The sequence below is a fragment of the Microcaecilia unicolor genome, chromosome 4, assembly GCF_901765095.1.
Source record: "Microcaecilia unicolor chromosome 4, aMicUni1.1, whole genome shotgun sequence".
Lineage (NCBI taxonomy): Eukaryota > Metazoa > Chordata > Amphibia > Gymnophiona > Siphonopidae > Microcaecilia > Microcaecilia unicolor.
The window spans coordinates 231776293-231796295 of NC_044034.1; the positions used below are offsets into that span (position 1 = coordinate 231776293).

Here is a 20003-nt window from a genome sequence, read left to right on the forward strand (position 1 = left end):
ATAGGTCTCATAGAAACAATTTCTGGGGATCCTGAAAATGGTAGGATAGGCAGTGTGTGTGGAGACCCTATTGCAGATCTTCACTGAGCTCTTGCAAGCTGGGGCAGCCTGATATATGTGTAATGCCTAAGAGATAGAAAATGCTCAAGGAACATCATATCCTGCTTCCAAAGATATGTGAACAAAGACCTGGTGCTGCACCTGATGCAGTGCAGTGTCAACTGAATTAAATGGCATGATGCAGAGTGAGATATAAGATGATGTGGCGCCATTCACTTTTAAAAGGTGCCATGAGTACAGATTCTTTACCTTGGGGAGTTGGAAGATAAAGTACCAATGGATTTATCCTATTGGGTTAGCTTTCACAATTGATGATAAAATATACATTGGTCGTACCATGGGAGAGGTTCACAGACACATGATTATAGCGAAAGTTCTCAGTGAGACAGATATTAATGAAGGAGAGAGTGTGCAAGCTGGAAAAAGCCTGTGATAACATTGCTTGTGGAACACCCTTGAAAAGTGGATATCATGGATTGCATCAGCTAATATTGATGTACCTACTCTTTCTGCCTGCAGATAAAGAAGCAGAATAATCCTCCAGGCTTCTCGCTGTGCAGAATATTGACACAGAGCAGCAGACCTTTATTGCAGCTTATTGACTCCGAGAGGAGTCTGTTGGCGTTCGCTTCCTTTTCTTGCTGTCTCATCATTGTAATATGAGTGGCACTGTTACAGGGGGAGGGAGGGAATAGTGGGGTACTATGTTGGGGAGAGTAGGGGTGGGAATGGTGTGGTTGAGGGGGTGGATGAGAGTTTGGAAGGGTTTTGAGCTGATTTGGCCCTTGAGCGTTTATTCTTTGGTGGTCCTGAGATTTATAAAAGTGTTGTTTTTGTGGGTTACTATGAGGAAGGGGATTGGAGGCTGGGACAACTCCTTTCATTTTGCAAACCGAAAATTTTTTTGAGATTCCCAAATTGTAAGGGGTTGGCATAATGGACTTTAAATTGATATCTTGGAATGTGGGGGCATTTCCTCATCAGTTAAAAGAGATAAAATCTTTCAAGACTTAAAACAGGCAAAATACATCTTTAGGTTTTTTGCAGGAAACTCACTTGAACACCGAAGAGCGCACACCGAACTGTAGGGGGCGGGGGCTTTTTAGATGCTCCAGTGGATTCAAAAAAAGGTTGGCTGTGGTCATACTGTTTAGAAAGGATCTGGATATAGTGAAGCATAAGATCATATAGGGGAAGGGGGCTGGTTTTTAATTACCCATGTAAAAATGGAATTGCTATTATTCAACATCTATGCCCCAAACACCTATGATAAAGCACTCTGTAGGGTTCTCCTGATGCATCTGCACTCTTTTGGGGGGCTCCAATTATTTTTTGGGGAGGGGGACTTATATAGAGTGCATCACCAGCTACCCTCTGAGTATTTTGATCAGACCAAAGGCATACCTCTTCTTTGCAATATGTTGGGAGTTCTTGATTTGTGGAGAACACTTCACCCTAATGACCAAGACTACACCTATCTCTCTCAGGCTCATGCCACATAATCCCACATAGACTACTTTTTGATTTCTTTGGAGTTATTTTCTAGGGTGCGAATGGCAGTCATATGAACCTGTGAAATCTATGATCAGGCATGCATTAGGGTGGTGTTTGATTTTAAGTGTGTCCCCTCCAGGACAAAGCAATGGAGGTTTCCCTTAGAAATATACGCTGATTCACAATTTCTGGAATACCTTCTTCAGCAGTGGGCAGATTTGTACAACAAATAATAAGCAACATAAGGGAACCCTCATCCTATACTGGAAAGTGGCCAAAGCTTTGTTGAGGGGCGATATAACAGCCTACTCCTCCCATAAGAGATTCAGGATAGGGAAATCTTAAACCTGGAACGACTAATGAGGAAAGGCAAGCAGATTTATGGAACATATCCAACACCTGGCAATAAAGAATGGTTGAAGCTACTCAATGCACCCTAAATTAGCTTTTGCACTAATGTGCACACAAATCTGTAGCCTATCATAGGTATCAGTTTTACAGATACGGTAACAAGGGGAGGAAGAATGCTGGCCCAATTGATCCACAAAAGGAAAGGTAGCCATAGGGTAATTAAAGGGGTAGAGGTGCAAATGGAGCAAGAAATTAATGACATGTTCAAAGAATTTGTTCCTCACTATATTCTTGAGATTCCAGTGAAGGTTTGAAAAGTGAAACATAACTTTCTAGCCTAGAACTCCTTAAACTAACTGAACAGGACAGGACTGTGCTCAACATACCTATAAGACTGGAGGAAAGTGGAGCTGGTTATACACCAGTGCCCCCGTTACAAAGCACCAGGTCCAGATAGGTTTTGGGGTAAATTTTATAAAATTTTAAAACGTAGCAGTGGGAGCATTGCAAAATATGTTTAATGTAGCAATTCTATTGCAGATTCTTTGAATCTTACTCAAGTTATTGTGCTGCCGAAGCCAGGGAAAGATCTGATGTTACCAGTTTCCTACTGCCCAATTTCTCTTCTAAATTGTGAAGCAAAACTTATAGCAAATGTCCTGGCTAAACATGTAACCCAGCTCCTCCTGTATCTAGTGCTGGAACCACAAATGGGTTTTATATGTAACTGGTCAGCAGTAAAAATTATTAGACAACTTTTGGCCTCATTGGAGCAAGCAGGAGCATTCTCTGCTTATCAGTTTTGATGTAGAGAAAGTGCTTGATCGGGTGAACTGGCCAGCTGCTTTTTTAATGATGCCATTAAAGTATTGCACCAGGAGCATAAGGTTACAGTGTTCGTGAATAACGTGACCTCGGATCCTTCTGTAATCTATCAAGAGACGTGACAGTGATGCTCCTTGTCATTTTTGCTGTTTTTCTTTGCTTGGACTCTCTTACCCAGAAATAATGCACAACCCTGAAATCAAAGGGATACTTAAAAAAAAACCAAAGCTTCAAAATTGCCACTTTTATATCCCTCCCAGCCTTGATGGAGAGAATGAAGGAATACAGGGACTTTTCCAGATTTTGCTTTAATATATCAAAGTCTGAAGCACTGGCAGTGAATGCTTTTTTGCGGAGGACTTGGGAGGGCCATTTTTCTCTGTAATGGGCTGAAGTGTCTTTTAATTATTTGGATGTAGATTTGCCAGTGGATCCCAAGATGCTGTATCAACTTAATGTACAGAAGTTCATAAGTATTGCCATACTGGGAAAGACCAAAGGTCCATTGAGCCCAGCATCCTGTTTCCAGCAGTGGCCAATCCAGGTCACAAATACCCGGCAAGATCCCAAAAATATACAAAACATTTTATAACTGCTTATCCCAGAAATAGTGGATTTTCCCCAAGTCCATTTAATAATGGTCTATGGACTTTTCCTTTAGGAAGCCGTCAACTGTTTGAATAAGACTAGACAGCAGCTAGCTAGCTGGAGAAGTTTTCCATGTTCTTTAGGTTATCAATAGAAATCAAACAAAATAAAACATGGAAAAGAAAATAAGATGATACCTTTTTTATTGGACATAACTTATGTCCAATAAAAAAGGTATCATCTTATTTTCTTTTCCAACCAGAGAAGGGAAATGAAGAGGAACCAAACCCAGCACAGACACACAGCAAGGGAACACAGAACAGAGAGAGAAAGGGCAACACCGAATACCCCTCCTCCACAGCACAAGCTCTCAAACACAGATATCTAACAGGCTAAAGACAAGTACATAGCTCAAACGCCAAAGCACCGTACCCTGGGCTAGCAGGTAACAAATAGAACCTGGATACTGACGTCAGCACTGCAAACGTCAGCTACACCTCGAGCTGACCAATGGCAGGAAAGTCCCTCCCAGCTACTCTAGCAGAGACATTCCCACTCCTCTCCAGCCTGCTAGCAGAAACATAACAGAGATGAGACAACTTCCTCAAGTAGTTGAACGTAGTGTATTACTGAGACCACTTTAAGAGGCCAGGGGTTAGCTGGCAAGTTTGTTGCAACAAAGCTGAACTGCTCTGATCTTTTGCCTTTGGGGGGTAATCAGATTTCACACCAGGACCGGAGAGTGCGACTTTTGCTCATTGGACACCGGGGGGGGGGGGGGGGGGGGTCAAGTTATTAGAGCATGTACTGGGGGAGGATGGCAGTCCACTGTCCTTTGAAAACGTCCAATGTAAAGGGCTTTTTAATGCAATACTTTTGAATATATTTAATTAAAACATTATCTGGATTCATTAGTTCATGCGGTTTTATATTCTAAGTATGAGGACAAGAACTTCCAATTTTTGAATCCAAGTCCCTCCCCAGCTTGTCAATATCAGGCCTAAATCAGACTCAGGGCCCCTGACTTGGGAATACCTATGACCCCAGACTTTTCAGACATTAATTCCATATTTGTGTGAATCTCAGTTTCGGACACTCTTAGCAACAAGCTCATAAGGTAGGCTGTGTGTCAGCACCTGCTTGCTTGAAATGTGGCATTGTAGAATATTCCTTGATCTGCTCACTTTGGACCTGTCCACAGATAAATAGATACTGGGCTGCTATCTGTAGATATATGAAGTGTATAATGGGGCATGCAATACAACATTCCCCCTTGGGTGCTCTTTTGGGGGAAGTGGAAGAATTTGATGCGAAGAATAGAGGGGCAAAACTCTTATTGGGAAAGCATGTGTGGTAAGGAAAAAGTTTATCTTGCAGCATTGGACCAAGGGTACCCCACCAAATTACTGACATTGGAGAAACCAGTTTCATGACCTCCTGCTTAAGAGAAGGAAGCAGTTTTTTTTTACCTTTGGGACCCATATGTACAATCTTTTAAGTCCTAGAGCCCGAAGCTTAATCGTGAACACTATCAACGTTGGGCCATGAGGTTCTCTTGATCACTTGGGACTGGGCATTTTGTGATAGTAGGGGTGGGAGGGGTATAGAGGTGGATTTATGGGGATAGTGTAGCGGTGGATATGTGGGGTATTGCTAATGTGTAGGTGCTCAATGTGTCACCTTGGGGGGGGGGGGGGGGGAGGCTTGAGCTTTGGAATATAAGAAGTATGGAAAAATTGTCATCATGGCTTTGAACAGTTATATTTCTGCTGATATGTAGTATGGGCATGTTCCTTAATAAAACAGATTATAAACTAAATATGTGAGTTCAGTAACTATTTCTGGATTAGTATTGCTAGCCTGTTTGCAAGTTGATTCTTCTTTCAGCCCTTTAGATATGCTACCGATATATTGTCCCCCTAGGAATTGGGCAGCCATTCAGCCTCAATTATTTGAATGTATCTTACACTTATTTGTTCAGTGTTCATGTATTTTATGTAATATAAATCTTTATTTGGAAGATAGTTCAGGTTGTAATACTGTTTGTTTGTTTGTTTTCTTTCTTTTCTTGAATCTTTAGAACTTATTTTATCTCCCATTGTCCCAAATTATGAGAGAGGATATTCTTCGGATTTTATTGCTTATACTCAAAACAGACTGATTTGATACCCATACCTAAAAAGCTTTTGGTTCACATTTATCAAAAACTTGTAAGACTGGTTGCAAGTATTCCTCTGTTTAGAAAGTTAATTGAATCTCTTGTCTCTGACTGGTCATCACAATTTGTTAATGATTTTGTTATCCTGTTGCCAGTTTAATTTGGTTTTTGAACCTTATACAAGACAGAGACTCTTTTGGTAGCTTGGTGTCAGTGAGGAGGGTACAGAGCTTTGGAAATCAAATCATCTTATTACAGTTTGATATCTCCAATGCTTTTGACGCTGTACATCATAATTTGTTATTGACTAAATTAGGGGACTTTTCAGACTAACAGAAATTGTCTTGAAGTGGTTTTTGGAAATTTCTGTCTTACAGGACTTATAATGTTAATGTCACGGCTCTGCTGTGATCCTGGCCCCACCCGACATTAACCGCTAGTATTCTGGTGGATAGCATCTTCCGTCGTCCTGTTGTTGTTGTGCACACCAGCCCACCTGTTATTGGGCCAACAGCAGGACGATGAAGGGATGTGCCTGAGTGATGTCAGAGGCCTGGGCGCTTTTAAGGGAGCCCAGTCCCACCTCGAGTTCCTTCGCAACTAGCTTCCTGGTTCCCTGTTAAGTCCACAGGTTTCCTGGTTCTTGCCAGGCCCGCTTGTCTCCTGTTTCCTGCTTCATGCCAGGTTCGCTTGTCTCCTGTTTCCTGCTTGCCAGGTCCGTTTGTCTCCTGGTTCCAAGTCCTCCTGTCTCCTGGTTTCTGCTTGCCAAGTCCACCTGTCTCCTGGTCCCTGCTTGCCAAGTCCACTTGTCTCTTGGTTCCTGCCTTGCATTCTCTCTGCCACCTTTGGATGTGACCTGTCTGCCGTGGTTGGGTACCTGGCTACCTTCCCAGGGCTCACCACTCAGGATCACAACAGTTGTGAAGATCAGTGAATTTTTTTTTTAGCTGGGAACCACCATATGCCACCATTTTTTAAAAACATTTTCATGACTTCTTTGATTAGCATTCTATCAGAAAGTGATAACCCCTATATTCTTATGCAGATAACATTTTTATCTTAGTTCCAGACCTTCGGGATAGGGACTCAATGCTCACTAAAATTAGAAATTGTGTTAATAAGATAAAACAATGGGCCCTGAGAAAAATGTTTAGCCTGAATGCAAACAAAACTAAGGTGTGTGGTTTAATAATTCTGACCATGAGATTTCTCTTATGATCCCTCTGAATGACGACAAATATCTTACTATGGATCGCTCCCTAAAGTGCTTGGTGTGTTTTTGGACTCTTCCCTTTCAAGTTCAATGTGGCTTACGAACAAACTGTAAAGAACAAACAAACAAACTTCCTATATCTGTTAAACAACACTCCTGTTTTTCTTTTTGTAAAAGTTTGAAAATGTATTCATTTCAGAAGTATTATGCTTGTAAGTAGAGTTTATTACAGCTTTTGATTAGTTTTTAGTGTACTATTTGTCACTGTGTAGAAATCTTTGTATAATTTTCACGGGTATGGGCTTTGAACCTATTGGGATTTAGCAATTTATAAATCCTAGTCAATAGATTAGAATAGATTATAAATCTAGTTCTCTGATAAATACAGATTAAAAGATTTATGTATGGGTATTGGTATACCAGGTATTGGGTTTAATGGGGACTTTGATAGGTCCGGACCAAACTAGTCTTTTTACTAGTTGACAATTTTCAAATAATACCAGACTTTAGGCTTCTTTTACCAAAGTGCACTAGCGATTCCTGTGTGGCAATGCTGTGTCAGGAACTAGCGCGGTTTAGTAAAAAAGGCCCTTTGTCTCCATCTGTTAACAGTCTGCTAAGGATCCAGAGTCGTCAGCCTTCTCAGTGTCTTTTGAAGCTGAGAAGCTTTCAGTAGAATTGAGTGGCCTTACATGTTTCAAGTTCTCCATTTGTTTGGTTTTGGTCCATCTTTTCTTAGAATGGTGCAATTATCATATTCCAAATCCTTGGCTCAGCTCTATATAAACATTAAAATTTTTAAATCTTATGCTATGCATAGGGGTACCAGACAACGTTTCCCCTTATTGCCTTTTAATTTAGCTTTCAAACCTTTACTTTGTGTGATTCAACAATCTCATGATGTTCATGAGATCACTGTAGGGAGTCCAAGAGTATATACTCTCTGCGTATGCTGACGATATACCTTTCACAATTTTGGAATGTTTTCAGGATATACTATTAATTGGACAGAATCAGAGTTGATACCTCTGTGCACTGTACTAAGGAAGTGTGTGAATAATTTCTCTTTTAAATGGAAGGCTATGGTGGTTATTTTAGAACCTCTGTTCTTGTTCTGGATGTCTGAAAGCTGTCATTTAGACATCCATATTGCATGTACGACCAAATCCCAATTTTACAAATGCAGGATATGGATGTCTAATATTGCAGTATATCCATATGGCAAGAGGGTGTGGTCTGTACATGTTTTGGATGGGACTAGGGAGGGCTCAAAATATGACTTCCAACCTGATCACAGAAGGGGAAAGGACGTTGATGTCTAAAAAGATGAGCGATGTTATTTATATCTGATACTTGTTGTGTCCAGGTTACAGAAATGTGCTCTAATTGAGCAGCTGTCAGTAGTGTATCTCATCAGCATTTGTCAAAATTAATTGATTTTGACAGGTGACAAGCCCATTTCCAGATTTTCAGCCATTCAAAAATGAGGACATGCCCAAGCCATGCCCGCTTCCCACCCCATCTGATGACATCACCACCCAAACCACGCCTAAGCCATGCCTATTCCCCCACCCCCTTGGACATCAACCCCTGCCCAAGCCCCACCCCTTTTCCATAGCCACATCCATAGCCACATCCATCGCCCATCTTATTTGCATAACTCCTCTTTTTGCATAGCCCTGCTCCAATCCCCACTCCTATTGGTGATATCAGTGATGTCATAGCCACGCTTCTTTTCCAAGGTGGTGGCCACTACTTTATGCATCACATCACTTCCTGTTTCCAGTACTGTCCACCTTCTTGGACAGGAAGTGAAGTAAAAAAAAAACTCAACATCGCCCCCAACATCCTTGATGGAATTTAGTTGTGCATGCACTCCTTAACCTTTTTTTTCTCATAGGAAAGAAATAGGCATTTGAGGTTTTTTTTTCTTTCAATAAAGGACACCTTATTAAGCTGGATCGTGTTAGGTCCGTCTGCTTTTAGGAATGACAGGATGGACTAGCCTGCTGTTGAAAGCCTCCCTGCTTTTCAAGAGAGATTGAAACGGCTCTGGCTCGCCATGCTTCCATTTTTTTTTCAAAGCTGTTGTAAGATACGTTTCACAAGTAACCAGAGGGTTTTTTTTCTGAGCAACGCTGCAAAAAAGAAAAAGGGTCTGCTTTGAAGAACATTGCTTTAAAGGGTACATATATACAAAAATCAAGCTGTTTTAAGAGTAAACACCCCCTACAGCTGTATGAGATCGTGCCCTGGTTTCTCACAGCTTTTCAGCAAAACAAGCTGTTCTTTCAAAACAAGCTATATGAGATCAGGCATTCTGTTCGTAACAGGGCTGCTTTTTGCTTTTAAGACCAGAAGCCCAAGAACTAGTGTGAATGCTGCTTTTCAGAGCTGGGAGAAAAAAATTACAGATACGCAAACCTCTCTGTCTCATTCTCTGTATCCCTCCAGCCCCTACCTTGTTCTCTGTCTGTAGCCTCCTTCTCTCACCTTTCCCCAAGCTAGCAACAAATTTACATGGAATCCAGCTTCTGCCCCACAGCCTTCAACTTCCCCCCTTTCCAAACCATCCTCCGTAGAAAAGAACTAGTGTGAACGCTTGGGGGGGGGGGGGGGGGGAGGGCTGTTGCTCCCCTATTTGTTTTGTTTTGTTTTTTTAGAGCTAGAGAAAAAAGTTACAGATAAGCAAACTTTCTTTTATTTTCAATGCTTTCATTTTCTTTTAGCCGTGTTTACATTGGAAACAGGCATGTTTTAAATGAAAAAAAGTGGAGCACACTACACATGAGAGACTAGGGAAAATGGTTTTATACAGGGATTGCTTTGCCCCTAACAGTATCATTCAATGAATCTGTAGCCTAACAGGGAGTGGGTAATTTTTTCCTCCCCTACCATTAGCCCACCTGAAGTATCTGATCTGGACAGTGTTGTTTTTGGTGGTTGTCACTTCAGCTCGCAGGATCAGTAAGCTTCAGGCCCAAGTATGGGATCTGCCTTATACAAAGTTTCATCATAACAGCGTAGTTCTCTGCACACATCCAAAGTTCCTTCCTAAGATAGTGTTGGAGTTTCTTTTAACCAGTCAATTGTCCTTCGAATATTTTTCCCAAAACCTCATGCCCATACTGGTGAAAGAACACTACACACCTTTCACTGAAAGTGAGCCTTGGTGTTCTATCTGGGACAGACTAAAGCCCGTAGACAGTCCACCCAACATTTTGGTTCTTTTGACCCAAACAGAATGGAGACAACCAATGATAAAAGCTCTTTATCCAGTTAGCTAACAGACTGCATTTCCTTCACTTCTGCCCATAATAGATGACTCTGTCATGGCTCATAATGTCAGAGCCGTGTCTGTGTCGATAATTCACCTGAACTCCATTGAGATTTGCAGAGCCGTGATGAGGTCTTCAGTCCACACATTCATATCTCACTACAGCCTTGAGCCAAACTCATTATGCAACGGCCAGTTTGGCAGACAGTTCTGCAGAATTTGTTTGGTGTCTAGAATCCAGCTCCTCCCTCCCAGGCCCATTTTTATTCTGTTCCAAGCAGCACCTTCACAACATGAATTGTTTTTGTGTGTTATCGGTTCTGGGGTTGACCTTGCTGTTGCAAGTCCCTATTTTTCGTTCTTTGTTGTTTTGGTGAGCCTGGTAGCTAGGGATTCCCATCTGTATTAATATGATGTCCTACTTGTGCTCAGAGAAGTGACGTTATTTATCTGTAGTAGATGTTCTCCGAGGACAGCAGGACACAGATTAACACATCCCTCCCCTAGGAGTTGAATTTTCTGTGCTTTTTATTCAGCTGTAGGTCCTGAGTGAGTCAGGCAGACGGGAAGGCATGCTTGCATGCGCAGTCGGGTCTGCCTAAAGCTTCTGGAAGAAATGGAACTCTGGGCAGCATCCATGCCATGGCTCTATCGATGATGTCACCCATCTGTGGTAATCTGCGTACTGCTGTCCTTGGAGTAACTTTGCTTTCTTTTCTGTATTACAGCATATCGTGCTCTCATTTTGATATGCAGTTAATGCATTGCTGTATATGATTGTTGTTTTTTTGTTTAAAAAGTTAATAGAGATTTGAACTAAAAAAAAAAAAGGCATTTTCCAAAAGTCTAGACATCCTGGCATCAGCTACAGATTAAGTTTCTACATGTATTTGATATGATCAATTGCATGCAATTATTTACACATGCAAGTCACAAATAGGACTTCTAAAATATCCACCTTAGTCTATTAGCTAACAGTTTGCTTATTATGGGGACTGACTAAAACAAAATAGAACTTGACCATTTTTATTTTAAGCATATACACTTTCTAGTTAATGCTAATTAATTCTTTCCATGAAAACCTATTTTCATTTTAAAATTATGTTTTATATAACCCTCAATTTTTATGCCTTTTATTAACATGCATAGCAAAAGCAAATTAATTTTTTGTGGTTGTTACTCTTTAGGTGCTGAGGGACTTAGAGTAGAATTTGATCGTCAGTGTTCTACAGAGCGACGCCATGATCCACTCACCATAATGGATGGTGCTAACAGGATAGTTTCTGTTCGCTCAGGTGATTCAACCTAAGCATACAAATTTATTAGTATTGTTTATAATGTATAGATTTTTGAACACTTATTGTAGCCTACTATTGGAATGTTAGATGTAATTTACTGTTTCTAAATATGCTGCATTAGAATTGCATAGGTTTTTATTTATGACTTAGAGAACACATTTAAAAATTGAATAAATCATTTACGGGTCGATATTCAAAATAATTTAACTGGCCAGAAATGGACGCTGACTGATTACATTGCTTGCTAGGGGCTATTCATTAATTTTCAGCAGCACTTACCAGTGAAGTGAAAGCCAGCTTTTTGGGGGGCGGAGTCGGCGCTTGGCTGGTTAAATGCCAATATTTAGCACTTAACCGGACTGGGTAACTGCATAAATGGGACTGCATCCTATCTTTATGAGGGCAACCCATAGCTGGTTAAGTTCTGAATATCAACTTAACAGCCATATGTTAGCTGGTGCCACATAAGCCAGATATTCAGTACTGAAACCCGGACATGGCCTGACAATGAATATCTGGGAATAATGCCGGCAACGGTCAGCAAAATGTTCACCACTGCTGGCTGAATATTGACCCCTTCGTTAATAAACTCAGAGAAGTAATGAAGTATTTATGTAGAATATTTGACCAAACTAACCCCGGGGGGGGGGGGGTAATGCTGACACAGTCCAAGCAGAATGAATGGGATGTATTGGCATTACCGTACATCTTTGTAAAAAGGGGAGGGTGTAAAATGTTAAAAGTGTTGATAATAGTTTTAATATAAAGAAAATAAGCATTCCCTGTTTGATATTTTAATGATTTTTGAAAATTATGCTTAATTATTCTAGTAAAGAAAATGGTACATGTATTAACTGCATGTCAAATTAGAATTTGAAGCTTAAATCATAATTTATTGCAATGAATTTATTTTATGTTTATAAAAAACACTTAGGACTGATTTTACCAAGGTGTGCTAACGGAATTAGTACACGCTAAAAACTAAGATGTCCATAGGAATGTAATGGGTATCTTATCATTTAGCGCACCTTAGTAAAAGGACCCCTTAATATACTGCTTAGCTAAACAAAAGATCAAAGCGGTTCTCAATAAAATATAGAATTTTTAATCAAACATTCACGTCTCTCTAAATCTTGGTACTCAAGGGGTAGGGCAATTTTCAAACAGCATATATTTTTAGAAATTATTGAGGTAGTCTTAACATATGTACCCTATCTGGATTTTTGAAAGAGAAACTATATGGGTCATTTCTCTTTGAAAATTGTGATTTAAGTATCCACCTCAAAACTACTTATGTAGTTTGCACCTGCTTCCTTGTGTAGACATCCTAGATGGAGTAAATAGTATGCCTGCTTTTGAAAATGTGGTATGTGTATACTCTTTTCTTCCTCTCCAATAAACACACCCAAAGGAATACTACTCTTCCCCAGTTCTAGATAGCAGTTAAAACATTTTTTTTGTTCAAGTTTTTAAATACATTTCAGTGTCTGATCTACTCTGAGGCTCCATCACTTATTGCCCACACTCCTCTAGTTTTTGTTTTGTCTTCACTCTCTCAGTTGTGTTGTATTTTTTTCTTCATACTTTTTTCCCTGCTATTCTACATTTGTTATGATTATTATTGTAATTTTATTGAATTATTTATTTTGATATTAAATTATAAACTGCACAGCAGTGCACTATGCACAATGTGCAGTGTAATGAATAAAAATAAATACCTCTTTTTTTATGAGGCCTTAAGTTCACTGTGTGAACCTCAGGCCTATTTGTCAGCCACTTTGAATAAGGTAGTTGTTGGTCTGGCAAATGTATTCACATAATTAGCCTGGTAATTGACCTGTGTATGTTTATCAAACATAAATGTATGTTTACTGTTGAAGAAATCAAGATAGTCCTTTAGTTAGTGTAGGGGAATGATAATTCTTGAACCTAGTTCAGGCCGCAGTTCATTTATTCTTTCAACCTTATCAGCACTCTGAGGGTGAAAGGGAGCACAGAAATAGTTGTTTTATACCTAAAGCTTTTACGACTTCTATAACTAGAGAGCCACTCCCCCCCCCCCCCCCCCCCCCCGTCCCCGTCCCCAAATGAGGGTATGGAATGGTTAGTTTCTTGGCTATGGTTCCAGCCTAATTGATTTTGCATGGTAAGCTTCTACCCAGCCTCAGCCTCAAAACAGACATACAGTGACTAGGTAATACTCATAAATTTGTGCTTTTGGCAGCTGGATGAAGTCCATCTGCAGGTTTAAGAATAGACAAAGGCTTGGGTTTGTATCCTTGGCTAATCATAATAGGTTTAGAGAGATTATTTTGCTAGCAGACTAGTCATGTGTCACAGACGCTTTGAGCTCGTTGGGCAAATTTTGGATTGTACCAGTTATATTCAAAATTCTTAACTATCTGTCATTTGCTTTCTTGTGATTGGCCATGATATATAAAAACAAACTGAGGGAATAGGACATCTGGTGGGGCAGTTTGATATTCTGGAGATTTCCACAGTCCATCTGTATGCAAGTTGCACTCTGCCTCTCAACAAATGTGTTCCTTCAACAGAAGCTCTATCAGGGGCCTCTTTTAATTCATTTGGCAAGGAAAAGGGCGACATCTATTCAAGGGATACAACAAGAGTGTCTTCACAAGGTTCCATAAGGATAACTGCCTTAGCAGCATAGTGAGCAAGGGCATTATCTTTATATGCCTTAGTAGGGGAATTAGAATGTCCTGCACACATTTTCAGTAGTCAATTTTGGAGACAACAAAACATAAGAATAGCCATACTAGATCAGACCAATGGTCCATCTAGCCCAGTATCCTGCGTCCAACAGTGGCCAATTAAGATCACACATACATAGCAGAAACCTAAATAGTAGCAACATTCTGTGCTACCAATTCCAGGTCAAGCAGTAGCTTCGCCTATGTCTATCTCAATAGCAGACTATGGAGTTTTCCTTCAAGAATTTGTCCAAATCTTTTTTAAACCCAGATATGCTAACCGCTGTTGCCACATAATCCTGCAGCTTAAATATTCTTTGAAAGAAAAAATATTTCCTCCTATTTGTTTTAAAAGTATTTCCATGTACTTTCATTGAGTGTTCCCTAGTCTTTTTATTTTTTTCAAGGAGTACAAAATCAATTCACTTTTACCCATTCTATACCACTCAGAATTTTATAGACCTCAATCGTATTCCCTCGCAGCCGTCTCTTTTCCAAGCTGAAGAGCCCTAACCTCTTCAGCCTTTCCTCATATAGAAGGAGTTCCATCCCCTTTATCATGTGGACAATTCCCACTGAACTAATTCCCACAACACCAGAGTGAACAATTCCCACCCCTAACCCAAAAATTCAAAACACACTAGGACAAGTACTCTCCCTCCCTTTTGTCTTGTAGATTGTTTGGGGGACTAGTACCCTCTCACCTCCCCCCAACAACATTATCTTTTACACATCCCGTTCCAAATAATGCAGTTCATGTTGGGGGGCAAATTCAACCCCCCCAAACTAGGTTTCAACCTAATTCATGTTAAACCGGTATCTAAATGTCATAAATAAATGAATACAAGACTACAAGTCATGGGGGGCAATCCCCCCCCCCCCCACACACAAGCCCTAAACTTAATCCAGCCCCTGAAAATGACACACTGATTACGATTTATAACAAATTACTACTCTACCTATGAAAAGCTATTCCGTTATTATTTGTCCCCTGTGTACATCCATATGCTGCTCTAACCTCCTTGTTTCAAATGCCATTAAAAAAAAAGGACCGCCAGGACTTATGAGACCTGATATAAGAAAGAAGCTACAGTCGGTAAAAAAAGATCTAGGGAGGGTGGGAAATGACCGGGGGGGGGGGGGGGGGGGGAATCCATGGTGGGAATTGTCCTGGGGGAATTGGTGGGAGGGAACTGTTTGGGTGGGAACTCGCCTTATATCATAATTTCGTATTTGAGTTCTTTTAGTACCCTTGGATGTTTGCCATCCAGTCCAGGTGATTTACCTCTCTTTACTGTGTCGATTTTAGCTCAGTATGTCTTCCAGGTTAACCAAGATTTCTTTCAGTTCCTCCACATCATACGTGAAAACCATTTCTAGAATCCGTGGGACTATTAGATCACGAAGGAGCAAAAATGCACACAGGGAGGACAAGGCCATAACAGAGAGACTGAATGAATTCTTTGCTTTTGTCTTTAAGGAAGAAGATGTAAGACCATTTTGTCATAGTCACCATTTTAAAAATTAAAAGCTGCAATAGGAGATTTCCTTATTGACTTCATTCCAGATATCGGCTCAAATTTGATCATGTTATGATTACTGTTTCTTAGCAGATCCAACACCATTACCCCTAGTCTGGCTGCATTCCACTAAGTATTAAATTCAAAATAACTCTCTCGTTGGTTCTTGGACCAGTTGCTCCAAGAAACTGTCATTATTACATCAAGGAATTTTACCTTCCTAGTGCTCCCTGATGTAACACTGCTGTTATATAAGAACCATTCAAAATAGGTTTACCAGAAGAAGTTAGAAACCCCCTAGTTTCCCCCAGTTTCTCAGAATTGAGAGTTACCCCATAAGCGTATGTAGAATCATTAAACATAGTTATTTATTACATCTAGAAATTTTATCTCCCCAGCACTCCCTGATGTATCATTTATCCAGTCAATATTAGGATAGTTGAAATCACCCATTATTATAAGGTTACCCAGTTTGCCAGCTTTCCTAATTTCTGTAAACATATTTTCATCTCTCTTCATTCTGTCCTGGCAGATGATAGTACAGCCCTTCTAGTATACTCATTCATTTCATACCTGGAATTTCTGTTCATAAAGATTCCATGCTGCTATCTGTTTCATCTAGAATGTTTATTTCATTTGACTCAATTCTCTCTTTAACATATAGCGCAACCCCCCTTGCAATTTGAGCCATGCTATCATTGCGATACAATTTGTACCCTGTTAACATAGTGCTCCATTGCGTGTCCTCCTTCCACCAGGTTGCTGAAATGCCTATTATATTTATCTCTTCATTTAGTACTATATTATCCAATTCTCCTACCTTAATTTAAAGGCTTCTAGCATTTGTATGTAGACATTTCAAACTGTCTAGGCTGCTTTGATGCTAATGGGGATAATGTGCATCCTTCTTTCTGTTCTCCCATTGAACATCTCTGGCTTTCTTTCACCATTATTGAAACCTCTCTATCAGGATTTCCTACAGATAGTCCACACCAATCCATGCACTCCTGGATGACTGTGCCCCCCCCCCCCCCTCATTTAAGTTCAAAAGCTATTCCATCCTGGTTGAAATGGAGACCTTCTTTTCGGACCAAGCTCTCACTTCCCCAGAATGTTGCCCATTTCCTAAGAAATCTAAATCCCTAATTTTTGCACCATAAGTCTCAACCACACATTGAGACCTCAGATCTCTCTGCCTGCCTCTTGGGTCCTGCTCGTGGAATGGGTAGTATTTCTGAAAATGCTATCCTGGAGTATCTGGATTTTAGCTTTCTACCTAGAAGCCTAGATTTGGCTTCCAGAATCTCCCTCCCACATTTTCCTATGTCACTGGTACCCACATGTTCACCAGCCACCCAGCTACATGCCTAATAATCGAATCACCAACTACAACAGCCATCCTAACCCTTCTCTCCTGGGCAGAAACTCCTAACAACATATCCTCAGTGTGAGAGGATATTGCATCCCCTGGTGGGCTGGTCCTGGTTACAGGATTACTTCCTACTTTACCAGGATGATTCTCTCCTTTTAGGAGTCCTCCCTCCTCCAACGCAGCACACGGGCTGCCAGACTGAAGGTGGGACTTTTCTACAACGTCCCTGTAGGCCTCTTCCATGTACCTCTCTGTCTCCCTCAGCTCTTCTAAGTCTGCTGCTCTAGCCTCAGTAGAATGGACTCATTCTCTGAGAGCTAGGAGTTATAACCTCTCACCAACGGGAAGATAATCATACATTTGACACTCAATGGAAGACTAGATACTACCTCTCTCACTGCTGTCTGCATCTTAATATTGTAGAGTTGTTTAATTAAAAATTTTCAAGGGGGGTCACGTGATGGAGTAGAGGAGAGCGGCAGCAAGTTGTCTTTCCTCCTGAGCCCCTTCCCGGTTCTCCAACTTAAACAATGCGAAAAGAGACGGGAAAGGAAGAAACAGTAAGCTAAGCAAGTTGCTAGTATATGGATCCTTTCTTAATTCGCGCAGAGGCGGGCATGCCAAGCAAAACAGGGAAAAAAGAAACAGCGAAGCCGCGCGGGCCTCCCGAAGCCAAGATGGCGCAGAGTCCCGGGGCCGAACCGTCACTGTTCAGCGAACCCCAGCTGCAGCAAATAATAGCAGCAGTCAAAAGTGCGACGGAACCGCAATTTGCGCTATTAACACAACAAATGTCAGTAATGGACAAAACGCTGGAAGAAACAGTGAGGCGCACAGGAGATCTAGAAAACAGAGTGGCTGAGACGGAAGATCGAGAAACAACAATGGCGTCGTCAGTACAGGCCCTGCAAAAGCTGGTAAGGGAGCAGGGACAACTGATAGACGAATTGGAAAACCGCTCGCGCAGATCGAATATTAGACTTGTAGGCTTTCCGGAGTCTGTCCCAGATCAAAATTTGTCAGCGGTTCTGGAGCGCTGGATAAATACCGAGTTAGCGCTGACGGATAGCATAGGAAAATTATGCCTGGAACGGGCCCATAGACTCGGCCGCAAACAAGAAGGAGCGCAGCGCCCCAGAGTGATAATAGCGAAGATCCACAATTTTTTACATAAAGTGGAAATCCTCCGGGGCGCAAAACAGAGAAAGGACGATCTTCAATATGAGGGCCATACTGTGAAGATATTTCAAGATTACTCTTGGGCATTACAACAGCGTCGCCGAGAATTTAACCCTATTTGCAGTGCGCTACACACAAAAAAAGAAAAATTCATGTTGGTGTATCCAGCCACATTAAAGATCCACCATAATGGGAAATGGCATGCTTTCACAACACCTAAAGAAGCAGCAGTTTTTCAAAAAGCAATGCACGTAAAAGCAGAATCCCACCAAAACTAATTAAAACCACAAACACAGCATCTGGAAAAGGAGACCATGTGGATTACAGTAAATGGAGGAATTCCATGAATCTAAGAGGCAGTGAACAAGAAGGCGAATGGGGAAGACTGCTAGACTCAGTCATGTCCATAGACATCTCCACCGCTTCCAGGTTTGGGAGGTGGTGGAATATAATATTATTCTGAGTAAAAGGGTCGAGACTGTAACGAAACAAGCCAAAGGTTCAAGTTGGAGTTATATGAAAGTGTTTGTTTGTTAAGTTAACATGTAAAAATGAGGAATTGCAATGTTTATAAATGTTAAAGATCATATGATGGGAAAATAAGGATTCGGGGGAGGACCGGGGGGGCTATCACAACGACCTATGATCACCCAAGATCCAGGGGGAGACGAGAAAGGTAAAGAGGGGTGTAAGGGAAGATTCGGGGCACATATGGGGGGAAGGGTAGGGAAATTAGAGAAGAAGAGGGGGGAGGGATGGGGGAAGAATGGAAGGGGGGGAAGGGAAAAAGGGAACCAGGGACTACATTTAACAGACCAGGAAAAGAACCAAAGAGAAAAAGAAAGGCTCTGTCCTTCAGACAAAGTCATAGGCACACAATATAAACAGATATCCTCAGACCAGGCAAATCAAATCAGAAAGGATCAGGGCGAGGCTGGGCGCCCGATCCACCACTACAGAACCTTTTCTTATAAGAACCCAATAAAGGATGTAAATGGCTAAAACCATTAGATTTAATACCTGGAATGTAGGAGGAATTACCTCTCCTGTCAAGCGCGCTAAAGTGCTGACAGCGTTACGTAGGAAGCAAACCGATATAGCATGCATCCAAGAAACCCGCCTGTCCCAGGCAGAAAACCAGAAATTAAAAAGGAATTGGGTGGGCGAAGTATATGCCTCTCCAGCAGAAAGTCGAAGAGGGGGTGTAACTATTCTCATACGAAAAGGGCTAGTATCAAAATCAGAACTAATCACAGTAGATCCAAAGGGCAGATATGTATTATTACATGTATGGCTACAGGGCAGAGAACTACTGCTGCTAGCCCTTTATGGGCCTAATATATATGACAGAAATTTTTATAATCATTTGATACAATTATGTAGGCTGTACAGATCTCTGAAGCTAATGGTCATGGGAGATTTTAATTTAGTGGCGCGACCTATGGAAGACTGTTCAGATCCAAACAGGGCCCATAGGGGAGGCCCAAGGGCTAGGACACTATCATCATTCATGCGAGCCTTAGGCCTGGTTGACTCTTGGAGAACCCTGCATCCGGGACAGAAAGACTTCACTCATCTGTCGAGAGCCCACGGGATGTATTCCAGGTTAGACTATATCCTAGTGGATCGCTCGTTATTTCCTAACGTCACCTCAGTGGAAATAGGGGCTGCTGACATATCAGATCACGCTATGGTCTGGTTGGACTTAGAGGCGCCAAAACACTACCAACAGAATGGAAGGGGATGGAAGTTCCCGGCCTATCTATATAAAAATCAGGAATTTGTAAAATACATGCAGGTAAAGTGGGATGAATACGAGCAATTTAATGGACAACACAGAGACAACCCCGCATTGTTCTGGGCTACGGCCAAAGCAGTGATGAGGGGTGAGGTGATTGCATATGTAAATGGTAGAAACAAGAAAATTTCTAAAGCTATTATAGATTTAGAGATG

General features: G+C 41.2%; 1 protein-coding gene across 1 annotated transcript in view; it reads left to right on the forward strand.

Annotated features, from left to right (window-relative positions):
- Positions 1–20003, forward strand: part of HERC2 (HECT and RLD domain containing E3 ubiquitin protein ligase 2) — a 921269-nt gene that overhangs the window by 626668 nt on the left and 274598 nt on the right. The window contains 1 exon segment of the mRNA XM_030201308.1: positions 11154–11261. Within this exon segment, the coding sequence (XP_030057168.1) occupies positions 11154–11261 (108 nt within the window).